This window comes from Cyprinus carpio, chromosome B13 (assembly GCF_018340385.1).
Source record: "Cyprinus carpio isolate SPL01 chromosome B13, ASM1834038v1, whole genome shotgun sequence".
NCBI lineage: Eukaryota > Metazoa > Chordata > Actinopteri > Cypriniformes > Cyprinidae > Cyprinus > Cyprinus carpio.
The window spans coordinates 23,235,751-23,254,408 of record NC_056609.1 but is presented as its reverse complement, the minus strand read 5'-3'; the positions used below and the strand labels follow the sequence as shown (position 1 = coordinate 23,254,408).

At 37.4% G+C, this 18,658-nt stretch overlaps 1 protein-coding gene across 3 annotated transcripts; it reads right to left on the bottom strand.

The window, feature by feature from the left end:
• Positions 1–229: 229 nt before the first annotated feature.
• Positions 230–16,578, bottom strand: frmd6 (FERM domain containing 6). 3 transcript variants are annotated; one of them, XM_042737366.1, is made up of 15 exons: positions 16,155–16,578; positions 9,331–9,669; positions 8,827–8,917; positions 7,222–7,301; positions 7,059–7,135; positions 6,458–6,644; positions 4,575–4,730; positions 4,426–4,491; positions 4,252–4,320; positions 3,956–4,130; positions 3,139–3,447; positions 2,823–2,945; positions 969–1,060; positions 730–793; positions 396–594 (listed from the first exon to the last, which is right to left on the bottom strand). In XM_042737366.1, exons 2-15 carry the CDS (start codon positions 9,427–9,429, stop codon positions 536–538), a joined length of 1,647 nt encoding a protein of 548 aa, XP_042593300.1. In that variant the 5' UTR covers positions 9,430–9,669; positions 16,155–16,578; the 3' UTR covers positions 396–535. The 3 variants fall into 3 exon arrangements, 2 of the variants coding, with proteins under 2 accessions (XP_018979832.2, XP_042593300.1); XR_006156318.1 differs by having other exon boundaries at positions 545–594; positions 730–821; positions 16,155–16,576; XM_019124287.2 differs by lacking the exon at positions 730–793 and having other exon boundaries at positions 230–594; positions 16,155–16,575.
• Between the last annotated feature and the right edge of the window lie 2,080 nt (positions 16,579–18,658).

The window sequence follows — 18,658 nt, the reverse complement described above, 5'->3', positions numbered from 1 at the left end:
TTTGGATGTTATTAAATACTGTACTTTCATCCCTTGCAACCTCGTTTTCATTCCTACCATCATGTCACTACCCTGTCTATAGCACAGAAGATTTATGATTTTTTTTTCCATCTTTTTTCCATCAAAAGTGCAACCAGCACGGTTATCAGAATTTCTCTTTTTGTGTTCCAAAGAAGAAAGTAAGCTGGGTTTGTAATAACATCACAGTTAGTAAATAACAGAATAAAATATTTTAATGCGTTCTGAGGCTCTTTTCAATACTCTGCCTTAAACCACGAACTCTGGTTCTGCTTCGGTGGTCAAGTGTTCTGTGGTCAGATCTTCTCTGTCCAGATCCAGAGAAAAATACTTGCTGGTTCTCTTGATGGGAAATGCATGTTGGTTATTCCGGATGCCTGCGCACTGATCTGCAAGTCCCTGGTACCCACAGCCGACCGTGTCCCCGAGGTCTGGCTCGCAGCCAAACGTATAGCTATGTGCGGTGTCCTGACAAAGCTCCGCCCACTCCTGACAGTTCCTCTGGAACAGACGAACATCATCCAGTGATTGGCTGTGCCGGTCTGCAGAGCCCTGGCCCTTCATGCCCATCGCGGTCTAATAAAACAAAGACAATAAAACGCACGTCAGCACTTAGGAAACTGACAAGCTGCATTAAAACACAGAAATCACAGACTACACTAACTCTCAACTAACCCTAAAATCTCAGAGAGCGGTTAGCTGTACACTCACATGAATTCACAGATGAGAAACGACAGTGCTGTTGGGTGTAGGGTAAGGCTGCCCTAAACAAATACTGATAATAGGAAGTGGGGTTACCTGCACTGTTAAAAGAGATTACAGGATTACTCAACAGAACCATGCAGTTCAAAATGCAGAGTGGATGTCCTCGGTTTGACTTCAGTGGTTGAGACAGTGTCATTTAACAGCTGTAACCTGTTGTGTGTAAACGTGTGTGTGTATAGGTGCACCTGGGGAAGACATTCGATGCTCTGGCCCCTCATTCTCACGACGGTCTCTGATGAGCTGGATGTGGAAGAACTGACTTCCTTCACCACTAACCCTGAAATGCACAAACACATAGACAACACACATGTATCATTAACAATCATTTTCTCTTATCAGACATTTAAAGCTAAGGTCAATGATACTTGTCAATTAAGACAAATGGATTCTCATACTTTTTTGTGACTTCCACAGCTTTTCTAGCCTTCCATTATTACTGTGTTTGGATTTTTAAAAATCATTTTATAAAGCACTGAAAAAAATACCAATTTCTAGTCAATATAGGCCTGGTTTCACAGAAAGGCCTTGGACTAAACCAGGATTAGGCCATAGTTCAATTAGGACATTTAAATATTTTTTATAAACGTGCCTTAGAAAAAAAAACATTAGTAGTGTGCATCTTGAGACGAAACAAAGGCATTGATATATTTAAGATCAATCAGTGTAAGTTTCTTTCAGTTGGAACAGCTTAGACTTAAATTTTGGTCTGGGACTAGGCTTAAGCCCTGTCTGTGAAACCGGGGGAAAATGTTTTAGAGAAGAGTATAAATTGCCATGACCTTTGGGAATTTATCAATCTCCAATGACTTTTCCAGGCCTGAAAATGATCATTTCAAAATATGACTGACAAAGTGACTGAAGGTGGCACTAAAAGGTCAATCTACAGCTAATGTCGGCCTCCAGAGAAGACACAGCTTGAATTTATCCACCTGTCAGCAACAGGTGTGGTCGATACACCCAAGCATTTAGAAATCATTCTAATATGCTGATTTTGTGCTGAAGAAGCATTCTTATTACCAGTGTTGAAAAAAGCTGTGCTACTTACTATATGCTGTGAAAATTTCTACTTTTTTTTTTTTTTTTTTCAGAATTAAATAGAAGGTTGCGTTAATTTGTTGAAATTATGTACATATTAAAGCTTATTGGATACAGATTTGACTTATATTTAATACAGGATGAACCTCAAACCACTTTATTTGCTGTTAGGTGTTGCTGATTAGAATATAAACAGCATTTCAGACACTAAGTTGTTTAATCTCCTTATTTAGACTGCTCATAAGAATATTTTATTTCTATGGATCTAGGATAAACTGCCAACAGTGTCAGAGTGGCCTAAAGTAATATTTATGGTCTTTCATTGAAATATGTTACCTACTGGTCAAAAGGGAAAGTGTTTTATCAGATATGGACTCCTTTCTTTAAGTATGTAGGTCCCAGGATCTACCGAAAGAAACTGAAATCTAAAGCAACATTATAAATGCTTTTACTTGATCAATTTAATGCATCCTTGCTGGAAGTTTTATTTTTTTTAAAAAAAGGTAACTATAACAGTATTACTAATAAATGTGACCATGGACCACAAAACCAGTCATAGGGGTCAATTTTTCAAAATTGTGATTTATACGCCTTCTGAAAGCTGAATAAATCAGCTTTCCATTGATGTATGGTTTGTCAGGATATGACAATATTTGGCCAAGATACAACTATTTGGAACAAAATCTGGAATCTGAGGGTGCTAAAACATCTAAATATTGCGAAAACTGCCTTTAAAGTTGTCCAAATGAAGTTCTTAGCAATGCATATTACTAATCAAAATTTTTTTTTTAATATATTTACAGTTGGAAATTTACAAACTATCTTCATGTAAAATTATCTTTACTTAATATCCTAATGATTTTTGGTTTGATTTTTGGCATAGAATAAAAATCAATCATTTTGACCCATACAATGTATTTTTGGCTATTGCTACAAATATACCCCAGTGACTTAAGACTGGTTTTGTGGTATAGAGACACATATAATCTAATATATGCTTGTACCAGAGCATCCGTTGTTCTGTGCTGACAGCATGTCCTCTGTGATGTGAATACACAGTTCCTGGTTTAGATCTAAATCGTGAAGATCTTCACAACTTTTCGGATCATCAACCAGCATCTCAATCTCTGAAGAAACACAAACACACAGAGACTCTGAGCGTTGAAACTGCTACTGCTTCAGTACTAAGATCAGTACAGATGTATCAGTGCACCCATTTCATCATACAGCATTTATTATTGATACTGTTATTACTGGTGTAATGAATTACAAATATCGGCTGTCAGAAAAGTGTCATATTCATCTGCGTGTCTCCCCTACCATCTTCATCCAGGCAGTGCTCCTTGCTGCTGCTCTCGATGCCAGACGTGTGCGTGCTGGCATGACTGGTGTTGGAAGAAGAATGTGTTCTCAGCGGTCGGTGGGGTGTGTTGGTAGGTGTTCGGAAACTATCAGTGTCGACGCCGGATGTGCGGGAGCTGCCATGACTCGTGGTGGAGTGTCGTGAAAAGGGATTGGGTCTTGACATGCTGCCTGCACTGCTACCGCTGGCACGTGAACGCTGCTCCAGATGATCCATGTCCGCCTCCAGAGCATCACTGATATATGACTCCCTGTACTGCTTCTTTTCTGAGAACACACACAGTTTAATAATGTCAACCATATGCTCTGGGTCCTTTGTAAAACAAAACAATAACACTTCCATGACAACACAACTAAAGAAAAAAGAAAAGAACATTTTATTCTGCTGAGTATGTCCATGTTTGTAAGGTCAGTTAATTGTTAATATATTTAATCATGATTTATACACTGGTATAGCAATTATTTTCCTTCAGAATTGCTAGTAATTTCACAAATAATTACAAAGAAATTGCAAGTAACATTGAATTAAACATGAAATGTTGATGTAGGAAGACTGAAGTATTTTCTTGTAAAATTAATTCCAATAATAGTTTGTGTTGAAAAAAAGAATTTTTACAGTGTATATGCCATTGAATTGTTATTTGTTAATTTTATCATCTTGCTTGTTTTAAAGGTCTATAACTGTTTATATATCACAGATTTCATTTACATTTCAATTACTAGCTTAAGAAATGTTCCCATTCCAGCAAATTTATTATGCATATTCTCAAGATACCTTCACTTTCCTCCAGTCGCCGAACCTGTTTCAGCACAGGCTGCAGGTTCATATACAACCGGTGGCTGTTGCTGAGCAGCTGCAGGAGGTGTCGTGAGCGCAGAGGACAGCCTGTGTAGTAGATGAGCTTCCTGGCTGAAGGCAAACCATCAGGAAGAATCTCAAACTTCTTCCCCTGTGGACAGGAAATGAGTCAATGGTTGATTCCTCTGAAAAGTGTAAACACTGTGACCCTAATGGGACAGAATGATATACTACACCTTTAAATCATACTAATAAAGCACTGTAATACTGACCACAAACACCAGTTTCCCCACATTGGTCCAGGGAAAATCATACAAGAGTTGCCTGACAGTTCCTACATTCTGAAAAGAAAAAAAAAATGTGACCATCACTACATCACACAATGTATAAGAGCTGTATTTTATACAATCTGCTGTGTAACTTCAGTAAGTGTTCAAACAGCATACCTGAAAAATCTGAATCCCACGTAAGGTCAGTCCCAGAGTTAAAGAAGCATCTAGCTCTTTCTTATCCTGATCCATAAAAACAAATATATACATATTATCAGTCTGTATGCACACAAACACTCACACAGAGTCAATAGTTCTTTTCTGACCTTGTGAAGGCGGTAATAATGAACAGTCACGTCGTCCAAGAGTGCTGCTTCCTTTATGTACTTCAGCTGGGCCTCTGATGCCGTAAGAGCAAACTGCTCTTTGTGCATGTTTGGGATATGACGGAGAATATAGTCACATCCTCTCTTTGCAATTACCTAGAAAAGACAGACCCAGAACAATAATAAAGCACACCTTCTGACTGATAAATTTACATGATTTTCCAGTTATTCTTAATTATTCTTAATAATTAAAATAAATTAAAAGTTAAAAAGAACAGCATTTATTGAAACAGAAATATTTTGTAACAATATATACAACCATTGAAAAGTTTCAGGGTCAATCTAATTTTTTTCACTTTTTTTTTTTTTCTTTTTTAATTTAAAAGGGTCATACAACTTTGCTAAAAAGAACATTATGTTGTGTATTTGTTGTAATGAAATGTGTTTCTGCAGTTTAAGGTTCAAAAAACACAATGCATATTATTGTTGCTCCTCTATGCCCCGCTTTTTTCTGAAACGCATCGATTTTTACAAAGCTCATCATTCTGAAAAGCAAGGTGTACGCTGATTGGCCAGCTCTCCAGTACATTGTGATTGGCCGAATACCTCAAGAGTGTTATGAAAATGTTACGCCCCTTACCATACTGTGATGCAGAGTCCTGGTCAGAACAACGGCGCGACAAGACAAAAACAATAAAACCCATTATAAACGAGGCATGTGTTGCATCCAGTGGGGACATAATTACAGATTATAATGACTTATACTGTCTTTTTACACGTTGTGTGGTGTATCGCGCCACGTAAACATAAAACCAAAGTCTGAAGTCTGAAGTCCAAACAAAGTAGTTTCATTTTCACAATGAAACACACAGCGTCTCCACAACATGGCAGCGGCAAAAGCGAGAATAAAAGCTACGCCTTCTTTCTTTGCGTGAACGTTTGGGCAACGTTATGCAAATCTTCCCACATCGTGACATAGACATGTGGGGGCGTGTTAGAATGAGCCGTTTTAGGTAGGAGTGGTTGACTCTCAATTTTTATAAAGAATATCTTTGGATTTGAGACTTTAGTCTTTGCAACTTTACAGATCTTCTTTATGCACCAAGAGCTTGTAACACTCCAAAGAGAAAGGAAAAATTGAAATTGCATCATATGACCCCTTTAACACTTTTATTCAGCAAGGATGTGTTCAGCTGATAAAAAAAGTGATAGTAAATTTATATTGTTAGAAAAAGATTTCTGTTTTGGAATAAATGCTGTTAAAGATTCCTGAAAAAAGTATCACAGATTCCAAAAAATATTATTTTAAATTGTAATAATATTTTACAGTGAAATGTTTTACAGTTTTGTGATACATTTTCTCAGCACACCCATTGGCAGGTGTGGAAAATTGCTAATGTTAAACTACTGCTGATTTGGAAAATAATAAGACAGATATACAGCAGATAATCCTAGTTGTCAGCCTTGGCTCTTGTGATGTCCCTGAACTCTTAACATTCATAAAAATACAAAAATCATCATTACAGTCCTATTAGGAATGTCTGTAATCCCTCAGGGTACAACAGAGCAGTCTATCTCTGACTGCACCATCATGCAGTAAAGCAGTGTCTCACACCATGTGAATTCAGATGAGAGAACAGCTCAGCAAGCCTAGAGCTAATGCACACAAGATTCCTTTTAAAAGCTTCTGACTATTTTTAACCTCAATCCTCTACATGCACTGATGAACAAAGCATCTTTTTACAATGGGTTCTGTTAAATTCAGGGACAGCACAGTGGGGCCCATAAACCACACACAGAGGGCGGTTGGAGCACATTTAACAGGTTTGATCAGCATAATGATTCATCGGGAAGCCGTTTAATGGGGTGCTGAGCAGACTTACCCAGGAGGGAAAATATGCTTCCGGCTGGAAATAGGCACCAAAGTGTTTGTTCCGTTTGAAGTTTCCCAGGTCAGCCTGCAGCGCAAATGCAGCCATAAGGAAATAAGCCTCTTCTCTTTGGATGCACTGAGACTGCAGTATCTGCTTCCGCAAGTGCCAATAGTAATAATACCGGGCCACGCGATCACTACAAGACAGACATAGAACATGATTGAAAAATACAGTAAAAACAGTAACACTGTGAAATATTATTACAATTAAAAACTGTTTTCAGCGGTATCATTTTATAGTGATCGCAAAGCAGAATTTTCAGCAGTCATTACTTCAGTCACATGATCTTTCAAAAATCATTCCAAGATGGTGATTTGGTGCTCAAGGCACATTTTTATTATTCTCAATGTAGAAAAATGTTGTGCTGCTTAATATTTTTGTGGAAACAGTGATACTTTTTCTGAATTCTTTGATGAATAGAAAGAATATATTTGGAAATAGATTTTTTTGTACTAATGTAAAAGTGTATGTCACTTTTGATTAAATAAATGCATTTAATCTTACTGACCCAAAACTTTTGAATAGTGGTGTAGATATGCGTGTGTCTCACCTGATAAGTCTGCCATTTTCAACATAATACTGTGCTCTGAAGTGAACAATCATTGGAGGTCCAAACTGGTCAATTCCCTACAGTTGAAAAAAATTCAGTTAAAATGTGCAACAAAAAAACATGTTTTTTTTCCAAGAAAAATTAAACTCTTTGTGCACGATACCTTGCTGGCTTCCCGTTTCCACTCTTTTGGACAATATTTGGACAGTTTCTGTCCCAGTTCCATGTATATGTGTTCATTGTCTAGGAGAAAAAGCACAATTATAACACTGAAACACACATGCACTTAGATCTTTAATGTGTGTGAATATATATGTAATGGATAATGGGGAAAAATTCAGTCAAATAAAACGGCAAATAAAACCATGACGGTGGACAAGACCAGGAAAATATCGAAATAAACAGCAGACTGGTTGGAGTGCAGTTGGAGGTTGGAGTGCGGTTAAGAATTGGACGTACAATTTTGATATTTGAGTTGAAATTATTTAATCATGAGACTTAAGACATCAAAGAGTGATAGACAAGATTCAAAACCCTGGATACCTGGGATAATCAATACAGTGTAGCATCCTTAATATTAAAATATGTGTACACAGAACTGACAAATCAGAATCAAGCACAGAGAGCCATGTAAAATATGTAATGTTTTTTTTTTAAAGGATCGTGAAACCCAAGACTACTTTTCCTGAGATTTCCTGAGAGGTGTTTGTGTTGCACATCATAGAAGACAATGTTAGCATCTGATAATTTTAACCGTTGGAGAAAACTGGTTAATTTTAAAGGAACATTTTCCAACTCCCCTAGAGTTAAACCACTGAGTTTTACCATTTTCGAATCCATTCAGCCGATCTCCGGGTCTGGCGGTAGCACTTTTAGCTTAACTTAGCATAGATCAATGATATTACACAGCACCTGAAAATAGGCTTATTGGAAGTTACCTAGCTGGGAATATTTTCAGGTGCTGCGTAATATCATTGCACCTGCTGCACCCATGGTACGGCAGCAAAGTACCTTGATTATTACACCGGAATCAGAGTATAGTTCCTAGCCATATCGGTCTAGTAAATCGCAAATTTTCATTTACCATCGGTCTTAGTAAATGTAACTACAGAAGAGTCAAGTTTTAAATAGGAAAAATATAGAAACTCTTTGGTCAATTTTGATCGAGATGCTAACGGTCTAATCAGATTCAATGATTTATGCTAATCTAAGCTAAAAGTGCTACCGCCAGGTCAGCTGAATGGACTCGAAAAACGGTAAAACTCAACCGTTTAACTCTAGGGGAGCTGGAAAATAAGCCTATTTTCAAAAAAAGTGGAGTGTTCCTTTAAGTTTTTTTGCACTATTTTCATCTTCCGGGTTTAAAATCTACATCGTGTTGACGTCACAATTTGTGACTTGGCAAAGGACGATAGTAGATCGTTGACACTTCGGTGTCTATTAAATTATTCATGAGACTGCATGTTCTTATCCTAGGAGAAGATGCTTTGCTTAATTATGCACAACAGCATGTGTGATTTGCTATGACAGATGCTTCAGACTGTGAGATGACATCGCACACATTAACAGAGAAACGTTGTGTATGTTGTCAGTTTCCCCTCTTCCCCCTCCACGCCCACTTTATTTTAGCGTTTTCTAAAACTGTGATGAGAACTAACCAGAGCTGAAAAAGGGGGTTTCATGACCCTTTAATAAACAAGTCAATGTGTAAGAAGGTATAAAGCTGTTTTAGCCCCTTTGAATGTGTGTGGCAGTTTTTGTGCCTTACTCTGAATAACACTGAGGCCGAACAGGTGACAGTCCTTCAACCTGAGCATATCACAGACCTGCACCAACAACTCCTGACACACAGTCTTAACCTGAGAGAAAAGAACAGATGTATTAGAGAGAGAAAGGGCATACTGCGCATGTTTCAGTAGTGGGGAATGGGAAACAGGTTTCACTTATCAATGGAAATGTTTTATATAATTTTGCTGTCTGCAACAATGGCCCTAAAAATTGCGTCTCAAACTCTTACCAAACTGTGAAATTATGAGATGTATTTTTACAATATTTATTTGTGATCAGATTATGTTTCCAATGCAAGCCCACAACATCCAAGCAGGACCCAAAAAGGGCATGTTTAGAACATGTTTGCCATCAACAACAATCTTTGTATACGATACAAAAAGATAAAAATAATTGCAATTGCATTTTTTCCATTTATTTTTATAATCACAGGAAGCTGTGCTGTCTTAAAGTCACCACTTTGAGTGCACGGAGCTTTACTCACACTGACTATTATGTTGAGCGTTTCATCATTCGGGAGGAACACACACACACACCGGCGGTCCTGCATCGTCTTGTTATTGTGGAAAGTCAGTTTGCTCATGTTTGGGAGGCTGGAACCTGTAGATTTGTGCCCCTCACTGGAGCTCCACCCCTGAGTACCTCCCAGTCACGATGGGATCAAATAACTCTCACACACACACACAAAAAAACACATACATACACACACACAATCAGACCCAGTGATCTGAGAAACTAAACCTGACTGTTTCAAACCAGCAGCTTCTCCTGGATCAGCACACAATCACACCACACAAACACACAGCAGCCCCAGTGCCAGATTCTGAAAAAGAGAGAAAGACAGAAATAAATTAATTCAACGAGAAAACATTCCTGTTGGACGAGTATTATCTGCTGGATTTTGTAGGGAACACAAGTACTGCAGCACTGGATTTTTTCTTCACAGTACAGAAGGAACAAGGAAAACTGTTTTTGATAGTGATGGGACAGCTGTGACACACTGCAAACACACATTCTGTGCTCTGCATTTGTATTTAGGTAGAAAATATGGTGCACTACTTCTTTCTGACATTTTATTGTCAGTTTCAGCATCCTTATATAAAGGATAATGTACCGTCAGCCAGTTGTTATTGCAAAATAGATAGATTATATAAACAGAACAGTGATTGTGTACACTTATTATCCACAATAACAGTACATTATTCTACTTACTACAAGGCTGGTTATCAAATAACACACTAACTTGAAAAACTGATGCAAGTTGAAAGGACTTTCAATTTGTTATTTAATGTAATTGATGTATTTGTTAGATTAATGTTAAGCATCTACTAATAAAAGCGGTTCATAACAATACTGAAAATATTCTGCATTACAACACGACAAACAGATAGAACAGCATGTCTTTGTTTAGAATTCTCTCATCCAACTGCAAAGTATAAAAACTTATGACAGGATTCAAAATTCTCTTTGTGATTCTAGACATTTTTGGGACACAACATCTGCTTAAACAGACCTGAAACATTAACAGACTGATATCTCTCTCTCTCTCTCTGCTTCTGTCAGTATCTGTGATATGAGCACAGGCTACAGAAACCGCTGAACTGACAAAGTGAGAAAGAAAATAACAGTGAAATATTACCATGACTTATTTCTCTGATCCCTTTTTATGAATGAATTCCATCTCAAATGACAACAAATATGCCATATCCAATACACACATAAACAGCAAATGTTATTTCTAAAATTTAAAGGAATATTCCAGGTTATTTTCAACCTTAATATTTATGCACCACAAGTGTGTGCATTCCAAATGAATAAGTGTCAACACAGACAATTTCCTCAGTGTATATCAATTAACTTGAAATGCTATTATTAAGTTGAAGTTGCATTTTTTTTAACGTAAGCTCAAAATATCATAAGTAAGTTATACCAAACCTCAGCACTTGAGTCACTTTCCCATCACATTCTGCTGCTATCTATACATGAATGGGCCAAAAATACATATTTAAAAAAATCTTATAAGGAATTAGTTTAGTTTTGGCAAAACGAAGTTAACCACAGTACTTTAAACATTTTTCTTCAAGACTTATTTTCTTTCCTTAAGTTTACTGCCATTTGGCTTCAACAATTGATAAAATATTCTTTGTGGTTTGTGGAACCGCCTATGCACTGCTATGCCATTTTCTCAGCTCACTTGGCTGGTCTTTATTAAAGCTTGTTCTATTGTAACATTAAAATGAATAATTTCAGCAATTATAGGCTACAATGGAAAAATGTCAGGCAAAATGCAAAATGGAGTAGCGAGAAAACTTTGCATGAGCAAGAGACAGAGAGAAGAGGAAAATGTGCAGCAGTCAGGAGAATTCCACCCAACATCTGCTTCTCATTCCAACAATAGAGGCCTTTGATTCTCACACATACACACTCACTCTGCTACACGTACTACAGATGTGTGACGTTCAGATGCATACATCAGACGACAATGACGTGGATTTTGGCTTTTCGTGTTATGGTTAGGAGTTCATGAGGGATTGACTAAGTTTTCTAGAAACATTGCCTACACTAGTTAAAAGGAAAGCAGCCAAACAGCCCAAAGAGGCTCAATAACAGCCCTAAAATCATATAATCTATGAAGTGAATTATTAAAGTTACTTTCTGAAGCCATTTTAAGCTGGTACTGCTGAGCAGGATGAAAACAGAATGGAAGAAAGGATTGCATGAATCCACATTTGTAAGGATGTGTGACGTTATGCGTGATGTTATATGTGGCATTTCTTTATTAAAAAGACGGAGAAACTTCCTGGATCATTTTTGAGATGAAAACAACCCACATGCATATAATGTCCCAGTCACAGACAGTTATCATCTGCTATAGTATTAAGGCCTATGTTACGCCTGTCATCCTGTTACCGCCTCATTTTGCCTTCAGGGATCAAATCTTACCTGATCTGAAAAGACGACTGCTGAAGTGCTTTAGTTTTTACGAGCCATCTTACATCATCCAGTGCGCTTTTACCTCTCAGAACTGAAACATATAAAACCTATGCAGACAGAAAAACCTTCCAGCAATGTTAAGTAAAATGTGCTAAGAAAGTTCCAGTTAAAAACTAGTAAGCAAACATGCAAGTATGAAAGGTAAGGAAATGCCACTGCTAGGTGGAATCCGCAAGTCCAGACCTGCTCAGACACTGTTGGTCCACAGTTATTTAGTATGATTGTAATCCCAGACACATTCCTCTTTTCACATGCACTGAACTGTTTCTTTATGCCGCATCAGAAGACACAATTAGAGGAGCAGATCACATCTGTACACCTGTTATTAAATCCATTGTATTAAGTTCTTAATTCATTGAAGAAAGCAGATACATTCTCCTTGCACAAAAGATACAGAAGAGCCTTTGGCAAAGGATGGTTTAAAGTCCAAAATAAAAGAATGTAACAAAGGAGAAAAAAAAGAGGAATCTGGAGTGTATAAAACAGGTGTAAACAGTTCAGCTGGAGGTCATTTGATACACTTATGTTTTCTGAAAAGCTATGATATAGCTTATTACTAATTACAATAACATTGGTAGTTTGTGTTTTTTCTGGCAATGTGTTTTATAATAATGCTTTTTTCCTTTTTGTAAAAATTACATTAAAGGCAAATAAAAAGAAAGTAAACTGAACCAGAGGGAGACAAAATATTGTTTGAATTTTAACTATATTTAAACACACACACACAAGCCTATACAAAGGATTATAGCAGTAAACACGTATTAGTTTGGGCTAATTGAGCTGTGGTCAGGATGGAGTAAACACATAGATTAATTTTTAAATATCATGACCTAATTTCATGTTAAACCTTTTTAACCACACCTGCATGTATACTAAAAAGATCATAGAGTCATTTTTTGTCTTTGAACTTTGAAAAATGTACAGAAATACAGGCAACTGTTTTCAACAGTGATAATGATAAGAAATTATAACAAATCAGCAATGATTTCTAAAGAATCATGTGACACTGAAAATTCAGTTTTGACGTCACAGAAATAATTTAAGTTATTTTAAATTGTAATATTTCACAAGTCTTAACTGTGTGTTTGTAGTTTTGGTAACCAAATACTTGAATACTTTCAAAAAAATGTTGTTAAAAATCTTACCAATCCCAAATTTTTGAGATTGCTAATCTTGAATAATCAGCCCACATAGTACAATTTATGGTCAACATTGCTTTTATTTTATTAAAAACTCCTCTTGCAACTATGATCTATGCCCTGTGCATGTAACGCTGTGTGATAAACCGATTCTGAATATATACATCATAAGATTACTTTGATTTATAAACATCTTTAAAAGGATTATTAATGATTGCGCATCCAGATTGTTAACACAAGGGTTGCTGGCTAAATCTGGATGGGCATCATAATAGTACCGCTGTTTAAGACACTGAACCCAAAGTAGTGCCTTTACTTTACAATTAAACATTATTTATATTGCATCTTCACTGTTATTCTGAGGAACCCAAGCTCAATAATAATCAAGTTCATTTTACACAGAGACTATATTAACTAAAATATTTTAGAGTACTTCCATCCATAACACACAAGGATCACTATAACACAGCTGTTGGAGAGGCAAATAATAAAGGCAACACAAAGAACTACATACAAACAATGTTAAAAGGACAAGGGCGCTGCACACGCAATAACAACAAACCTACAAACAATAGTCGTGTCAGCTTAACCTACCCAAATGAGCCGGTAAACGAATCCATCTCTACCACTCCTACACTGCCACCGAGATGGCCAATCAGAACGCAAGCTTTCTTTGATAATGTTAAAGAGTTACACCAAAAAAACATGTCATGTGAGAGATACGGTTTCTTCAAAGCTGCAGCATGTTCATGAGGAGTGAGATCATAGTCATGCTCATGCAGGTGTACAAGGAAGTTCAATATCTTTGTCTCATAATTGATAAAGTTTGCCTCATTAATTGCTTTTTTCCTGTTTGTTACTTTGAAGTTGCTTTTAAACAAAAAAAGCTTTATAAATAAAGGTGACGACAACCTTTTTGAAAAAATGATTCACTTGAGGATCAGAAAAGGTCACACAGACGAGACAATAAAATCACAAGCAATACCTGGATTTTAATGTCTTTCTCAACAGCATTAATTATGCAACCTCATGTTTACAGTCCAGATACATAATTACGAAACATTCTTTAAGGGACATTTCCAAGTTAGCATAATCAGATGAGCCATTTTCTCCAGAATCACATGGACGGGTTAGACCAGAGATGGCAGAGGAATCTTTACTCTCGAGAGAGAAATCTTTTTTTGAACATCTATTCTAGCTGCCTTCAGGCAAATAAGACTTCACAAACACACCCACAAACATGCACACATTTACACACACACACACACACACACAAACACACACATGAAGAGCAGCTCAGCAAAGAAAACATCCTGAGGTTAAAAAAAAGAAAAGGAAAGGAAACAAAAGGAGAGCAGAAAATGCTTTCTGGCACCAAACAACCACAAACAAACACACAAAGCAAATTTAACACTATGCCCTGCAAAACTAAACTTCATTATTCTTCAGGGCACAACATGAGAACACACACAGGATGTGACTACAGATCGACTCAGGCGAGCCTGCATCAAAGCAAACACACTGACAAATCTTCAATGACGAAGTCAATTTGACACGCAGGACTGGAAGGATGGAATCCTACTCTGGGTAAAATCACAAACACTTTGAAATTCAAATTATAAAATTACACAAACACAACTTATTACGAGCAATCGCTGAATACATAAAATGCTTTAGTCCAGATCTGAAGTTGTTAAAAGAGCAAAACTAAAGTAAAATTTAGAAAATACAACTGACTAACAACTATTACTAATAAACTCAAAATGAATTTTATCTCCTAACAAGTTATTATTGAGGGGCCAATGAAATGATCCCCCTGCTGGAAACAAACAGAAAGACGGCATAAGCCGTTTCAGAGACCTACACTTCAACCTCACGCATTAAAGATTATCAGTGCTTAGAGAAAATCACTGTAACACAAGAGAGGAAAAACGTGAGACCCTTAAAACACCGGTCGGTGTAGAGTTGCACTGGGCTAATATTAAACCCGCCCTGACCGCAAAGAGGAAACTGTGAACATTCCTGAATTCAAAAGAGACGAGGAGAGAGAGGGGGAGAATAAGAATGAATCTTTTCCGATTCGTGTCATGTTGTTATACAATTAATCAGCAGGTTCCTTTGAGACTGACATCACTTCCTGATGGTTTAGGGTCCCTATGCTGTGCATATAAAAATTAAGAGTAATTTCAAAATTAATCTATTAATGTCAGTGATTGTTATCCAGCATAGTAAACCTACTATTTGTATTGGAGTCAATTTTAACACATTAGAAAAATTAACTACATATTTAAAAAAAACACCTAAACGTAGTATTCATGTTCAATATTAGAGGTCTCCCAAATCTCAAACTTGTGTAACATTGTCATAGCAGTGCTGTAAAGCATGTTTTACCAAACATAATTTTTTTAATATTAGTTCTCACAAAATTAAATATCAGTACTCAATATTGTAATATTAAGATTGTTTATGAGATGCTAAAAGGGATCTCTGGGTTTCTCAGATCCCATAAAGAAGTAAACATGCCTATGATGCTCTAAAATGCTTTCTAGATGGGCAGTACATCAGGTTTTGATACACATCCAATGGGTCTTATTACAGCAGACCTTAACTTGGACAAACCCCCAGGGTTACTTATGTAGGCCATTGAGCTTACTGGGTACTATAAACCAACCCAAGTACTAACACATTACTCCAAGAATAGCCAGGGAATGCCATATTATGGTCTAGAAGTAGTTTTACGACCTAAAGGTGGATTTAAGCGGTAGAAACTTACCATGGTAAACAAAGTTTCCGCCAAAATCTGTGTAATATACCAGGGTGAAACAATGTAAGAAGCGTTCAGAATCTTTCCACTTCGTTGTGAAACATCTCATAACGTGGTGACTAATGCCAAGTGACCAAACTTTTACTATAGTAAAATTAACTGTAGTAACTGGCTTCATGGTGGAAACTAACTTATCGTTACCATGGTAAATTTGCAAGGCAGAATGCAAACACACTGCTGTGTTTTGGTCAAGCTCCATCGGAGAGCGTGCGCGCACGCGTGTATGTGTGATTCTGCGGGCCAGCGCTGCCACGTAGAATAAGTTATTTGGGAAAAGCAAGAGAACTTAACCATCATTAAACCCTGGCACCCTTACAGGCGAAATATTAAAGTTAAGACTACAAAACTCACCTTCTTGGTGACGCGTATTCCCAAAGTATTCCCAAACACACCTTCCTCCATGTAACTCTTGCTCTGATTCCTCTCTAACGTTACGCCCGCCAGTCTAGCGCATAATCCCGAGCTGCGAACTCAACCCCATCAGGCTCCCCAACTCTAACAAATCACTATACATGTGGAGGGAATTTCCCAAACGTCTGTAGGAGGGGTGACAAACTCCAAAGGAATCGTCCGGACACGCGACTGCTACACGGCGCCTCTTTCCCTCGGTTTTTAAAAGCAACGCAGAGGCTGTGCTATCTTTGCGCGGTCGAGGTGTTTACATTTAACCAAGCGTGGACGAAAGACCACCCCTCTGCAGTTGACGTTGGTAGTGTCCACGGCTGCTCAGCATACCTTTCCCTCAGCCTGCAGGAGAACCGACGAATCCTGATACTAAAGCGATGGATTGCGTTATGAATATTAATGACGTCCTGCAGTCGTTGTCTAGAAACCCTCCTGGAGCGTCCAGTCACGTAGCTAAATTAATATTCATGAACCAAGCCTTCTCCACGGCAGGATTCGCCGATTCGCCGTCGTTCTAGCGCCCTTTGCGCTGCAGCCAATCACGTATGCGTTTTAGACAAACGTCACGTTACGTGATTAATATTCATTAACCAAGCCCTCGCCCTAGTAGCCTGCTGAGAACTGGAGCTCTTTTGCGCATGTAGCCTACTAGAAATACGGAAAGCTGTAACTGAGGCTGGAGTGCACTGGAATAACCGTGCAGCGAGGCCAAATCATCGAAATACACAGTTTCCTTTGCGCATAGACTGATTTTATTTTCTGCGTTTTGTTTTTTCCCAACTTTGTCATCGCTCTTTGCATTTTTTTAGTCTGAAAAAAATGCCTTAAAGGTGTAGACATAATTATGAAACATGAAAAATTACCTTGGAAGAGGGGAGATCTTCTCAGAGCATTTGATTGGTCAAAAACCTGTCTAGAGCAGGATGAGTCATCAATACTTTGATTCATTTTTTTTTCTAGAAGAGAAAGAAAATCTAAATGGGCTAGCCTACCAAAAGTGTATTTGACAATGTTTAGTTCAGGAGGAGAAGAATCATAACAGAAAGGTTGTGAGCAAAATTTAGGAAAAAAAAAAACAAAAAAAAAAACTTTTAAAACAAAAAAAGTTTGGGTTTGGTTTTTGATTGTTTAAGTTTACACTGGAGTTAATATACACCTTTGCAAGAAGGTGTAAAGGACAAAAAAACTGAAGAGAACAAATTGAGACGGTTTCAGGTCATGACCCTGTGTGAGATCCTCAGGAGTGTGAGAACACACAGACTCATTGATGGAGTAAGTGTTTGTCCTCATTCTAGCTGTGTGAATGTGAGGTCCAAACATGTTGTTATGAGATTCCTCACAATGAGTCCTTGATGTTATCACAATCACCCAGAGCACTGCACTTAAGTAACAGAGGAGAACAAGAAGAGCAGAATAATTTTTTGTTTTAACTAAAGTCTAGGAACTGTAAAAAGATGTTTTTTGTTATTTGAAATACAGCAAGAGAGAGAGAGAGAGAGAGAGAGAGAGAGAGAGAGTCATGCAAGTAAAAACATCTTACATCTGTCAGATTTCTTATAATGGAAGCCTATGCGGGGCAAGCCATTCCAAAGGGCTCAAGCTGAAATGTGCTGCTCATGTTTTTGTTAAAGTGTTTACATTAATTTTTCTTTAGAAAAATGTGTGCAAGCTGGCTCAGAATATCTTTTAAATGTGCCTACTGTTTTGGGTGGATTAATGTCTGAATATAAGTAACATATACAGTTCTTGTGGTTTTTCTCGCCATAAACAGTCGCTTTGTAACATATTTGTACATATGCTAGAGTTACCACATTTTAGCTGCCTTTACAAGGTCAAGACAGGAGTTCAAAATTGGACTTAACTTTGCACAGACAAGATTAAAAAATGATATAATCATTCTAGTCTCATGTAAATGCATCTAACCTAAACACATCACATCAAATCTGTCCAGTGCTTTTCTCCATAGACTTCCATTGTAAGTGGATTGCTAACAGGATTTTTGATTGTTTTTGCAAACTGAGCAATATTGATCAAAAATATTTGTCTTTAACTTGCATAATCCATAACATCCTTTGTTTTTGCATATTAGGCTCTCTAAAACAGGCAGGATGAGGCAGCTGACTGTGCCTACTGATTTTTGGCAACCTATAATTACTGTTCATCATCAAATTCCATCATGTTCTGATGTTAAAGAGATCTGATGTCAAGGAGCTTCTGGTTTTGTGTTGCACTGTCTCTCTTGATGTGTCTCAGTTTAATGGGGTTTTGAATTATATTTTTAAAGAGGACAAAGCTTGGCCTGGGTAACACAAACTCAGGTATTTATAGTGGGAAAAGTGGGTTGATTTTGTAGTTTATGTTGCAGGGGAAACAGAGAAGATTTGAGTAAATATTTGGTCCTGTTTGGGTTTCTGTGCACAGTCCAGAGTCCAGAGACATTACTGCTTCCT